At 62.6% G+C, this 12412-nt stretch overlaps 1 protein-coding gene across 1 annotated transcript in view; it reads left to right on the plus strand.

Annotated features, from left to right (window-relative positions):
• Nucleotides 1–12397, plus strand: part of DLEC1 (DLEC1 cilia and flagella associated protein) — a 96997-nt gene extending 84600 nt beyond the window's left edge. Inside the window, exons 24-40 of the mRNA XM_061127795.1 lie at nucleotides 344–454; nucleotides 1379–1509; nucleotides 1916–2107; nucleotides 3034–3104; nucleotides 3562–3713; nucleotides 5428–5546; nucleotides 6039–6109; nucleotides 6810–7012; nucleotides 7098–7205; nucleotides 7316–7441; nucleotides 7521–7615; nucleotides 7745–7829; nucleotides 7934–8143; nucleotides 10638–10799; nucleotides 11496–11649; nucleotides 11877–12000; nucleotides 12087–12397. Of these exons, the coding sequence (XP_060983778.1) occupies nucleotides 344–454; nucleotides 1379–1509; nucleotides 1916–2107; nucleotides 3034–3104; nucleotides 3562–3713; nucleotides 5428–5546; nucleotides 6039–6109; nucleotides 6810–7012; nucleotides 7098–7205; nucleotides 7316–7441; nucleotides 7521–7615; nucleotides 7745–7829; nucleotides 7934–8143; nucleotides 10638–10799; nucleotides 11496–11649; nucleotides 11877–12000; nucleotides 12087–12213 (2241 nt within the window). The 3' untranslated portion in view covers nucleotides 12214–12397. The remainder of the gene's footprint in view (nucleotides 1–343; nucleotides 455–1378; nucleotides 1510–1915; nucleotides 2108–3033; nucleotides 3105–3561; nucleotides 3714–5427; nucleotides 5547–6038; nucleotides 6110–6809; nucleotides 7013–7097; nucleotides 7206–7315; nucleotides 7442–7520; nucleotides 7616–7744; nucleotides 7830–7933; nucleotides 8144–10637; nucleotides 10800–11495; nucleotides 11650–11876; nucleotides 12001–12086) is intronic.
• The last annotated feature ends 15 nt before the right edge of the window (nucleotides 12398–12412 follow it).

Consider the following 12412-nt stretch of genomic DNA (forward strand, 5'->3'; position numbering starts at 1 on the left):
GGGGGCCGACTCTGTAGCCTGCCCCGTGTACCAGGGGAGATGAGGACACGTCTGCATGCATCAAAGCCAGCTACCCACTGTTCCCCATCACCCTGCGCCTCCCAGGGCAGCCTTTTGTTAAGTCCAGGCAACCCCCTGACAGGCGTGAGGTCCATCTAGCCTAGGCAAGAAGAGGAGAAGGGACCTGTGGTTTATCCCCATCTGGGAGCACTGTTGCCTGCTGGTCTCACTGAGGGCCCCCAGTCAGCCAGCCTCCCCAGAGCATGCAGCAGTCCTGATCCCTCTGTCAGGACCCAGGTCCATCCTGGAAGCCCAGCCCCTGACCTGCCCGTGTGTCTGCCAGCTCCTGGGGCTCCAAGCAGATGTCTGCACAGTGACAGTCTCCCCGAGACATGGCACGCTGGGCCCCAGCGAGGAGCGCCAGCTCAGCCTGGAGTTGACTGCGCATACCCTGGTGAGTGTGGAGCCAGGGGCTGCATTGCCCCGGGAGGCCCCGGCTCTCTGCATCCTTGCCAGCCGGGAGATCTGCCTCAGACCCCTGTCCTGGGCCAAAGCGGGGAGCAGATTTCTTGAACTGGGGTCTGGGGTTCCATTCCTGCTGGGCCTGCTCTCTTAAGAACACGGGGTCAGGAAGGCTGGAGCAGGCAGGGATAGGCCCTGAAACTCTTGAGCACCACCCTTAGCCCTCACCAGGCATCCTCTGTGGCACAGGTGAGCCCATCTTTCCACCTGCCCAGAGATGCCCCTGTGCTGGGTGCCCCAGGGGAGTCTGAGCAGTGCCCCAGTTCCTCAGAAGAAGGACACAGCCTCTCCTGGGTTCAGCCCACAGGAAGGTCATCGAGCGGAACATACTCAGTCCTTGGGGGTGGTTACCAGCTATCTGTTTGCAGTTCTTGTGGAAAAAGCAGCTTCTTCCTCACAGGGACTCGCAGACCCAGGTCCCAGTACCTCTTTGGGGAGCATGGGGACGTGGGGCTTTCTTCCACAGCTGAGTCTGATCTCGAGGGTCACAGATGAGTGGGCCCTGGCCTGGCCCAGAGCAGACCTCATGCAGAAAGGGTTTGACTTCTGTGATAGCAGCTTCATTGGAATAAATGTGCAGCTTCTCCCGAGATCTGCTTGGCGGGGGTCTCCTTCAGGGGGGCACGCTCAGATATTGGGAGCCGAGTCACAGCCAGGAGCTCTGAGGAAGGGGCCAGGCCTCCTGAGGGTCTGGGGATGGTGGCCCATCGGAGGGGCTGGGAGCCCTTCCGCAGAGATGAGCCTGGACAAGGCCTTTGGGTTGAGCTGTGCCGCAGGAGGCCGCCTGAGGCCCCTCTGCCACGGCCCACCCGGGGTCTTACCCGCAGTGACACGCCCCCGGTGACCTTCCCTGCAGGAAGCAGTGACCGACCTGGCCCTCCCTTGTGATGTGTCAGGCATGAGGGAGCCATTGGTTCTGGGCATCTCAGGGAAGCCCCGGGGACTGCAGGTAGCCATCGGCGTCTCTAAGGAGGAGAGTGACGACAGGTGAGCCCAGGGCCGGGCCTGCGGGCTGGGGCGGCCGTTCAGAGGAGCGGCCTCGCTGTGGAACCAGCCTCTTCCAGTTGATTCCCACAGCCAGGAGAAGGCCCCTCACGAACTCCGTGGGGAGAGATCCCCAACGCCCCATCCCTGCCCTCCGGATGGTCGTTCTCCATACTCCAGGGGCCGGGTGTCCATGGTGCGGGGGAACAGCAGGGGACGGGCTGTGGGCAGCTGGGCGACACGCGGCCTGCTCCTGGCCTGGGAGAGCCAGCGGCAGGGGACACCGGTCTTGGCAAGGAGGGTGCATCTGTGGGGTGGCGCTTTTAGGAGGGCTTAGAGCCTGGTTTCTGGGCAGCTGGCTGGGCAGAGCTGAGGGTGGCACCTAACTGGTGCCTGTGCGCTTGGGCAGTGCTCCCAGCACAGAGCTGTGGCCGGGCCACCCCGAGACGCTCCTCCTGGACTTCGGCTCGGCAGTGCCCCTGCGGACCCGCGTGAACCGCCAGCTCTTCCTGACCAACTGCTCCCCGATCCAGACCCCTTTCACCCTCGAGTTTGAGTACTTCGGGAGCCCCGTAAACAGCCTGAGCCAGAAACCCAGCCCGTAAGTCGGGTTGTTTTCAGTGACTGTTCCCAGGGAGGTCGTAGCCGGGGTTGCCCTGCTGGCCTCCGTGTGGCTTCGGTGGGTGTGAGTCGGCGGAGGAGGGTTTCCGCACGTAGATGTGGCCAAACACAAGGAGTAGGGGGCCCTGCTTGCCCGCCTCCCAGGCCTCGAGAGGAAAGCAGGGTGTGTGGCCCCTTCTGGTCAGCCTGGGCCGCCAAGGCGAGGGCGTTGGATAGACCAGGTGGTCCTGGGGCCCTCGGATGAGGAAGAGGTTACTGTAGGTGGAGGCAACTGTGGGTAGAGGTGGAGTGAGGCACGTTGCAAAGCTGTAGCTTGAAATCAATCACATTGGAAGTATTTATATCCCAGAAGTTAACTCAGCTTGCCGACACCCCACTGTAGACACCTCCCCTCAGGTCTCCTAAGGTAGGGGCAGTGGGGGGCAACTTATGACTGCTGGGGGTGGGGGCTGCCACGAACAGTTCCCTAGCCATGAATGTGTCAACTGCAGAAAGTTAGCATGTGCAATGGCGGGATAGATGTCCGCAGGAGACTGGAGACGGCCTATTGCAGAAGGCTGGGCAAAGGCCGGGAGTCTGGACTGGGTCTGCATCCCGGGGTCCGCAGGGCACAGAGCCTACAGGTCAGGGGTCCCTGCCCCGGAGCACTCCTCATTTTGTTGAGACTGGCAGGCAGCCTGCTACTGAGATGCTTCAGGTGGTAGGGTGCCGAGGGAGCAAAGACCACAGGTGGAGGTGAAGAGGAGCCCTGACCGGCTCTCCACGGGAGAGAAGCAGGGCCACCTTCCTCTGCTGGGAACCCAGGGGTGGGGGGGTGGGGGATGTGCTGGTTGCCTGGGGAGATGGCTGAGGTCTGGGCAAGGGCCTGGATGGCTTGATGCGATTTCCATGTCCCCTCTTGTCAAGCCCCGACATGCCTCCCGCCCTGCTGAAGACGGCACGGATGCAGGAGCTCTTGGCCAAGCGCGAGCAGTGGGGTAAGAGCCCAAGCCCAGCCAGAGCAGGGTTTTTGGGGGCCTTTGAGGATGTGGGCCACATGCTGCAGGAAGGGGACCCTGGTGGTCCAGAGTCACTCCTCAGCATCCTTTCTAGCCGGGTCCCTGAGATGGCCATGGCTTCCACCGAACAGCACCCCCTCTTTCGATAACGGCCACCTTCTTGCTAAGGAAGAGGGCCTGGCACAGGGTCTGGCTTTGATTTGGGATGGGTGGTGGCTGGTGGCTTAGGAGTGAGGGCTCCCACTAGGCCTCACGGCAGGTGAGAGAGGCCGGACCCTGGACCCCAGGCTTGCAGGAGGAGGGTCCCTTTCGGCGGACCAGGGAGAGACTGCAGGGAGGCTTGTCTGGTTCAATGCTTTGCTGACACTTGAGGGTTGGGACCTCCTTCCTGCCCAGGGCTGGGGGGCTGCATCCCAATTCCTGGGTCTCATTGCAGAGTTTATGGAAAGCATGCTGTCTCACGGGAAAGGAGCAGCCTTCTTCCCCCACCTCTCCCAGGGCATGCTGGGTGCCCACCAGAAGCTCAGCATCGACCTCACTGCCTGTGCCAACATGTGGGGGGAGTACTGGGATAGCCTCATCTGCACGGTAAGCGCGGGCAGGTGGCCTGGGGCACAGGGACCTCCACCCTGGCCCCCACCTGCAGGCTTGCTGTCCTCCAACACCCAGCCCTCAGCCTCACAGGTCTCACCAAGTAGAAAGGTGATGCCCGCTGAGCTTAGGATGGGCCTTTGCATTGGCCAGCAGCCCTGGGATTCCTGCAGGAGGGGTCCCGTGAGCAGGAGAAGCACCCACATCTTTGCCCATGAGGTCCACCTGAGGCTGGGACCGCGCTTAGGAGGGCTGAGGAGTCAGATGGGCTTCCTGCCCTGGCCAGAGTCTGAGATCCAGAGTGGGCAGTAAGTGTGGAGAGACAGCATGGCCTCCCAGAGCCACAGCCTCACCCAGGCCTTGGTGAGGCCATCGTTCATTCCCTGTCAGCCCATTCATTGACTCCGTCACTCAGCATGAACTGAGACCTTCTATGTACAGGTTCCTGTGTGGTCCCCTGGACTGTGGGGGTACGGGGATGAATAAGAGAGCGGACCACGCCAGTAGGGAGCTCCTAGTTTAGGATGAAGGGGTGAAACATGTTCCAAGTCCTATGTCATTTAATTATCGCACAGATTTTCTTGAACTATTTAGTAAATTGGACAGGTGGGTTATGGTAGTTATCTGCTTTAAATTGTGCTCTGTCCAATGACAAAGATTTGATCATCTTAATATACAGAGAGTTCTTAACTAACAATAAGAGGGGGTGGCACAAGCATCTCAAGGGACAAAGGGTCATAATAGGCAGTTCGAGAATGACAGCTAGAGATGGCCAGTGAACATGAAAATGTTCATCAGCACTGCTAACTACAGAAGTAAGGGGAAGACCGTGGTGGTCCAGTGGTTAGGACTCTGCATTTCCATGGCAGGGGGCCCGAGTTCAGTCCCCGGTCTGGGAACTAAGATCCACAAGCTGCAAGACATGGCCACGAAAAAAGAAGTGAGAATGAAAGGCACCCTGAAATACTGGTTTTGTGAGATGAGCAAGGTTTAAAACTGTCGATGGAGGTGCAGGGAAGGGGGACTGCTGGGAAACGTGTGCCACCCTTCAGAGGGACTTGTGCAGGGCGCTGGGGACGCACATTTAAAGTCACCCCAAGGAAAGAAGTGGCTACACGAACAGACAAGTTTCACACCAGGCTTATTTTTCTTCTCAGCACTGTTAATAATTGGGCGGGGGGGGGGGGGGGGGGCGGGGACAGTGTAGACATGTGTCCACCAGGAGAAGATCGGATAAAACGTTAGGCTACATCCATACACTGGGATTCCCACAGCCAGTTAAACAATGCTGTAAACCTTCATTAGTAAAGTGTCGTATGTGGTTAAAAGAAAAAAAGATTACCAAAACGAAAGCATGCCCAGAATGCCCCTCATGTATATCTGTGTTTTATGCACACAAGTCTGTACAGTTCTAACTGAAATACTAACAGTGAGTCATGCTGTGGGGTGGGATAGGATGATGGGTGAATATATAGTCTATGTTAAATTTTTAAAACTAAGTGATTTTGACTAGCAGGGAAGATAATCATTATTTCCATTTAAAAGATGAAGAAATTTCATCCAAAGGGCCACAAGAGGCCAAAGACCATCAGGCTGGGAGACGAGTGGTCACACGTGGAGACCCTGGGCTGGCTGGAGGAGGGGTGAGGTGCCTCGGGGATGCGATGGCAGCTGGGGACGAGAGGGACCGAGGATTGGTGTGTGTTTGCAGGTGGGAGACCTACCCCCAGCAGTCATCCCGGTGCACATGGTGGTGGTGGGCTGCCCCATCAGCTCCCAAAGGACCACCTACTACACCACTGACCAGGTCCAGAGGGAGCCTGTCATCAGGTATCGCTCCTTCCCACCTCCCCTCCTCTAACCCCTGGAACCCTTTGGCCTCCATCCCGGGCCGTCCACACCGACTCTTTGCTGTCCAGCTGGCCCAGGGCCACGTGGTGTCACCCAGCACGAAAGCCCCAGGCCAGGGCTTCCCCGGAGGAGAGAGGCCTCAGGGCCATGGCCATGATCTGCAGGTCTCAGAGGGCTCTGGGGGGACAGGAGTGAGCAGTCGGTGTGGCTCGAGGTCAGGGCTGCACTCGGGGCCCCTCACTGGGGTTTCTGTGGTTGGTCAGGGCGGTTGGAGAGTGGGGTGGGGGGTGACTGGGCCGCTGAGCAGCCCTGGGTCATGGTTCACTGGGGGGTCGTGTTGGGGTGGGCCCCCAGCCCTGGGGCTCTGTGACTCCGGGGTGAAGACAGCCCACTGTGGGCCTCCTCCCTGCCCTCCTCTCTGAGGTAAATCAGCCTGCGAGGCGTGCGCTGATCCCGGTCCCCTGCCTCCAGGTTTGGCACCCGGGTCTCCGGAGGAGACCCAGTCACCCGGATCCTTCGCCTGAATAATTCCAGCCCCTGTGGTGAGACGCTCATGAGAGAAATTGGGGCTCTTGCTACAGGCTTGTGCCAGGTGGGGGGCCAGGATGGGAGGGCAGCTGATGGCCCACAGCCTGGACCCGGGAGCCCAGGGGGCCTGGGGTACGGAGAGAGGGCCTCAGGGGCTAAGGTGCGGAGTGGCCAAGCCGGTCAGGGGTCATCAGAGCCACTTCCACCTTGAGGCCAGGACTTGCCCTTGCCTGTAGGACCTGGTGTCTCCCACTGTGCCCGGGCCAGACGCCCGCCCTGGTCACATTCACTTGGCGTTGGACAGAACTTGCAGGGGACACCTTTTCCTTTCAGCCGGCAGCCCCTATGCTGCCTGCTGGGAGCTAAAGGGTGGAGGGGGAGAAGGCAGGGGCTGCCCACGTGGGAGGGCCTGGGAGGTCAGCAAATAAGCCAGAAGGAAAAGCGGCTGTGGGGGGAGAGCAGGGGGATGCCTGGGTTTGTGACTTGGACACGAAAGCTGGTCTGGGGATCTGGAGGACAAGGGGTGACGGAGCTGATGGCATGAGCCTGTAGGCTTAAAACAAGAATTGCCTGGAAGTGACATTGGGAAACGAGGCCCCCACTGGCCTCAGCCTGGGAGAACTGGTGGCCTCTGGGGCCTGCAGGGAGTGAGGCCCAGGCAGGAGTCGCCTGCTTTTCCTTACTCCTCACCCCTCTCCCCTGCATCTGCCCCAGACATCCGCCTGGACTGGGAGACCTACACCCCAGAGGACAGGGAGGACCGGCTACTGGAGCTGCTGGTGTTCTACGGGCCGCCCTTCCCGCTGCGAGACCACGCTGGGAACGACCTCCTGTACCCCGAGACCCCAGAGAGCAGCGGCTCCTCCTGGTCCCCAAGTCCCTCCGAGTCTGAGTCCAGCTACGGAGACACCCCGTCTGTGAGCAGGGGTGGCGGGTGGGCTGCTGGGCCGGGTCAGCGGGTCTCAAGCCCACACTGAGCCTCGGCCACTCCCTTGACCACAGGCCGAGGGCAGCTCCAGTGCCGGCGCCCCCCAGATCATCTCGGTCATCTTGCAAGGGCACGAGGGGGCACCCTCTGACCACCTGTTCACCATCAGCCCCAAGCAGGTGGTGAGTGGGGTGGGGCTGGGAGCTTCAGGGAACATCCTCCTGACCAAGGCTGGGGTGGGGGTGGGGGGGGGTGTGTGTGTGTCCCCAGCACTGAGGCTGCTGTCTGCCAGGTGGTCCCTGCGGGAGGCAGCAGCACCATCCACGTCTCCTTCACACCCGTGGTGCTGGGCCCCGACGTCCTGCACAAGGTGGAGTGTGTGGGCTATGCCCTGGGCTTCTTGAGCTTGGACGATGAGGTGAGTGCTCTGGGCCTGGGGAGGGCTTCCCCCCACCACACCTCTCAGGACTCCAGTGATGGGGCCTGGGCTTGGTTAGGTGGAGAGGGAGCTTCCGGGCCGGAGGCGCCGCCTGCAGGACTTTGCCGTGGGACCCATGAGGCTGGACCTGCACGGCTACGTCAGGCCCGCGCAGTGAGTCGGCAGGGCGGCCTGGACCGCCTCCTGCCCCTGCTGGGGACCAGCCCGGGCCGTGGGGACAAGAGGATGGGCGGGCCAGGGGCAGGTGAGGCCCGGAGGCCCATCCCGGGCTGTCGCCGGCAGGCTGAGCGTGGAGTGGGACTACGACGGCAGCATGGTGTTCCGGCAGCAGGCCAGCGACCTCATCCCGGAGCAGCCCTGCGCCGGGGTGAGTGTGCAGCCACCCTGCCCTCCCGCGTCACCCGGGTGCCCCCCACCAGCCCTCCAGGGGCAGAGCCTCACAGTCTGAGCCCCCCTTCCTGCGGTTGCCAGGTGCTGAGCGAGCTGGTGACCACCCACCACCTGAAGCTGACCAACGCCACGGAAATCCCTCACTGCTTCCGGCTCCTGGTCTCCAAGCCCTTCTCCGTTTCTCAAGAGGGGGCGAGCCGCCCCCGGGCCCCCGGCTGGAAGCAGGAGGGTGAGGAGGAGACGGCAGCGCGGGGCAGGCGGCTGGTGCTCCACCCACAGGAGAACGTGCTGGTCAGTGGCACACACTCCTGGGCTGGGGGGCACCCTGCTCTCGTCCCCGCATGTGTGTGTACAGACAGCACGGCCACGCAGCACCCTCCCAGGGCTGCACTCAGGCCCAGGCATCGGCAGTATCCAGGCCCGCCATGCCCTACACACTCAGGGGCCAGCTCCCAAGACAGACAGGGAGACAGGCAGACAAGACACCATCTAGTATGCGCACACACCCCCACCGTCCCCCCCACACCCACACCCCCACCGTCCCACACACACACCCACCATCCCCCACACTCATACGCACCCCCACCATCCCACACACACACCCCCACCGTCCCACACTCATACACACCCCCGCCATCCCACACACACACCCCCACTGTCCCACACCCACACCCCCACCGTCCCACACACACACCCCCACCATCCCACACACACACCCCCGCCGTCCCACACCCACACCCACCATCCCCCACACTCATACGCACCCCCACCATCCCACACACACACCCCCGCCGTCCCACACACTCATACGCACCCCCACTGTCCCACACCCACACCCCCACTGTGCCACACACACACCCACCGTCCCCCACACTCATACGCACCCCCACCGTCCCACACACACACCCCCACCGTCCCACACACTCATACACACCCCCACTGTCCCACACCCATACCCCCACCGTCCCACACACACACACGCACCCCCACCGTCCCACACCCACACCCCCACCGTCCCACACCCCCACTGTCCCACACATTCATACGCACCCCCACCGTCCCACACATACGCACCCCCACTGTCCCACACACATACACACCCCTGCCGTCCCATACACACACCCCCACCATCCCCCACACACATACACACCCCCGCCATCCCCCACACACACACACACACACCCACCATCCCCCACACACATACACACCCCCACCATCCCACACCCACCCCCGCACTGTCCCATACACACATACGCACCCCTGCCGTCCCACACCCACCCCCCCACTGTCCCACACACACATACGCACCCCCGCCGTCCCACACACACACACCCACTGTCCCACACACTCATACGCACCCCCACTGTCCCACACACATACACAGTCCCACACACACACCCCCGCCGTCCCCCACACACACCTCCACCATCCCCCACACACATACACACCCCCGCCATCCCACACACACACACACACCCACTGTCCCACACCCACACCCCCACTGTCCCACACACTCATACGCACCCCCACCATCCCATACACACACCCCCACTGTCCCCCACACACATACACACCCCCGCCGTCCCCCACACACACACCCCCACTGTCCCACACCCACACCCCCACTGTCCCACACACTCATACGCACCCCCACCGTACCCCCCTACACACATACACACCCCCGCTGTCCCACACACACACACACACACACACCCACCGTCCCCCCCCACACATACACACCCCCACCGTCCCACACACACACACACACTCCCACCATCTCTCAACACACACACACCCCCACTGTCCCCCCCCACACACATACAGACCCCCACCGTCCCCCACACACACACCCCCACTGTTGCCCCCCCACACACACACCCCCACCGTCCCCCCCCCCACATACACACCCCCACCGTCCCCCCCACATACACACATACACACCCCCACCATCCCCCCACACACACACCTGTCACACACACACACACACACACACACACTCCCACCATCTCTCTCACACATACACACTCTCTCACTCTCCCACACACACCGCCCAGCACACCTTCTGCACAGGGGTCTCCACACGTAGATACGCCATCAGAGCCCACACACACTCCGGAGCCCTGGACACACCAGCCTGCCCTCACCCCCTCTGCTCACGTCCTGGTCCTGACAGCACCTCCCCATGGCACAGACCCTCCCCGCTCACCTGCCATCTTGCAGGGTTTCACCACAGTCTTTCCATAAACATAAGGCACACTGTTCCCCGGCCCCGCATCCAGAGATGAGAAGGTCAGGGCCGGGGCCTAGGAATCTGTATTCCTAACAGGTCCCTTGGGTAAGCTTGTGGAGCTAGGCCCACAAACCTGGGTTTGGGAGCCATGTGTCCAAGGCCCCTCCCGTGAGGCCTCAGTGATACCTCAGCCCTCTCCCCATGGCCACCAGGGTGACCCGAGCAAGGCTGAGCTGACTCCGTGTCCCATGCTTGAAACTCAGCTGGGGCTCCGCACTGCCCTCAGGACAGACACAGGCCTGCCTTGGGCCTGCGGGCTTGCACACGGCCCCAGTCACCCGAGGGGAGGACAGCTGCACTCCCCGGGCCCCTCCGCTCCTGACGGCTGCTGGGCACGGAGCAGGGCCTGCAGGCCGTGCTGGGTCACAGGCTGAGCGGGGATGGGGCTGGGCCCGCAGGGTCTGTGGGAGGGAAGGACGGAGCCCCGGGGGGGGGTGGCAGGCTGCTGCCCGCCTCCAGCAGCCTGAGGTGACAGCTCGCACACAATCTGCTCAGGTGAACGTGTCCTTCTCGCTCTCCCTGGAGCTGCTCTCCTATCAGAAGCTCCCGGCTGACCAGATGCTGCCCGGAGTGGACATTCAGCAGAGCCCGAGCGGAGAGAAGCAGATGGTGTTCACACAGAACCTGCTGCTGGCGTACAGCAACCAGACCTCCCAGGTGAGTCCCCAGCCTGGCTCACACGGTAGAGAGGGGCACCGGGCTGAGCTCTGCTCAGGTGGAGTCAGCGGAGGACCGACCCCGATCATCTGGCACGTGGAGAGATGGCGTCATCTCCTTCCTTATCGGCCTCAGGAGCTCAGAGCCAGGTGGGGTGCTGGAGGGTGGAAAACCAGGGAAGGCTTCCTAGAGGAGGTGGCATGTGAAGCCTGCACATTGCTTAATGGAGAAAGAAGGGGACCAGGCCCAGGGAATGGCCTGACGATGCCGACAGTGAGCAGTTGAGGACGCCTCTGGGGCTTGTCTGGGACTGTGTGTGCACCAGGTGAGAAAGCTATGGGCCTCGTTCTGTGGGCTGTGACAAGCTCCACACCCCAGCTCCACAAGCTTCTGAGGGGAGAGGCCCGGGGGAAAGGTCAGAGGGCCCGGAGCCCAGAGGGCTGGATAAGGGGGACAGGTAGGCAGGGAGGTGACCTGGCCAGGGGGCGGAAACCACAGCGCTGGATCAGGGGAGAAGGGAGCAGCGGCGCCTCCCTGGGCCCTTTGCTGCTGGAACCCCCCCAGGTGACACGCGACCCCCTCCCTCCAGCGGCGGCACAGCCTGTGGGCTCCTCAGAATCTGTTGCGCGGAGGGTGGGCAAGGGTCCAGGGTCCCGTGTCCCTGCTGCTCCCCCGGGTGGCCGGCTCTGTCCCCAGGTGGTGCCCCTGCGGGCCGTGGTGGCCGTGCCCGAGCTGCAGCTCTCCACCAGCTGGGTGGACTTCGGCACCTGCTTCGTGAACCAGGGCCGGGCCCGGGAGGTCTACCTCATGAACCTGAGTGGCTGCCGAAGCTACTGGGCTGTGCTGACAGGTGTGTTAGGCCCTCCTCCCCAACTCCGCTAGACCGAGACCCCCCCAGGAAGGGGCCTGTGGCCCTGTGCTGATGGGCCGGACCAGCTGGGAATTGCTGCGCTGACGGCCACATACCCCATCCAAAGTGGTCCCCCAGGGGGTTCCCCCCCAGGGTGGTGGGCGGGAGCAGAAGCACCAGGAGGCGGGGGTCAGTGGAACCGCCTGCGTGTCCTCCCCATCCTGCAGGCCAGCAGGAGCCAGATAGGGACCCCGTGGCCTTCAAGGTCTCCCCAAGCAGTGGGCTGCTGGAGGCACGACCAGTCAACGCGCCCCCCACCTCTGTCACCCTCCATGTTTCCTTCACCGCCAGGTATGGCCCCCCACTGCCTGGCTGGCGTGGCCCCCCAGAGCACTGGGCCCAGGGCCCCTCCTGATGTGAGCCCCGGCTTCCCGCAGAAGCTGTGACCTGTACGAGTCCACGCTGGTGGTGGAGGGCGTGCTCGGAGAGAAGCCGTGCGCCCTGCGGCTCCGGGGCCGCGGCTCGTACGACGAGAGATACGCTTCCCCTCAGCACCGGCTCTGAGTCCCGGAAATAAACATGGCCCAGAGCTCGGGAGTGGTTTTACTGGGCACGGGCCTCTGCTGGGGGGCCTCTGAGCTCCTGGGATGGAGGGACCCCTCCAGGCCTGCGCTTGTGTCCTCAGGGCTCATCCAAGGGTAGGTCCGCCCAGGTGGAGACCAGGGCAGTTAGTGTTCAGGTGGAGCAGAGGCGGGACCTGCCT

The sequence above is a fragment of the Dama dama genome, chromosome 24 (assembly GCF_033118175.1).
Source record: "Dama dama isolate Ldn47 chromosome 24, ASM3311817v1, whole genome shotgun sequence".
Classification (NCBI taxonomy): domain Eukaryota; kingdom Metazoa; phylum Chordata; class Mammalia; order Artiodactyla; family Cervidae; genus Dama; species Dama dama.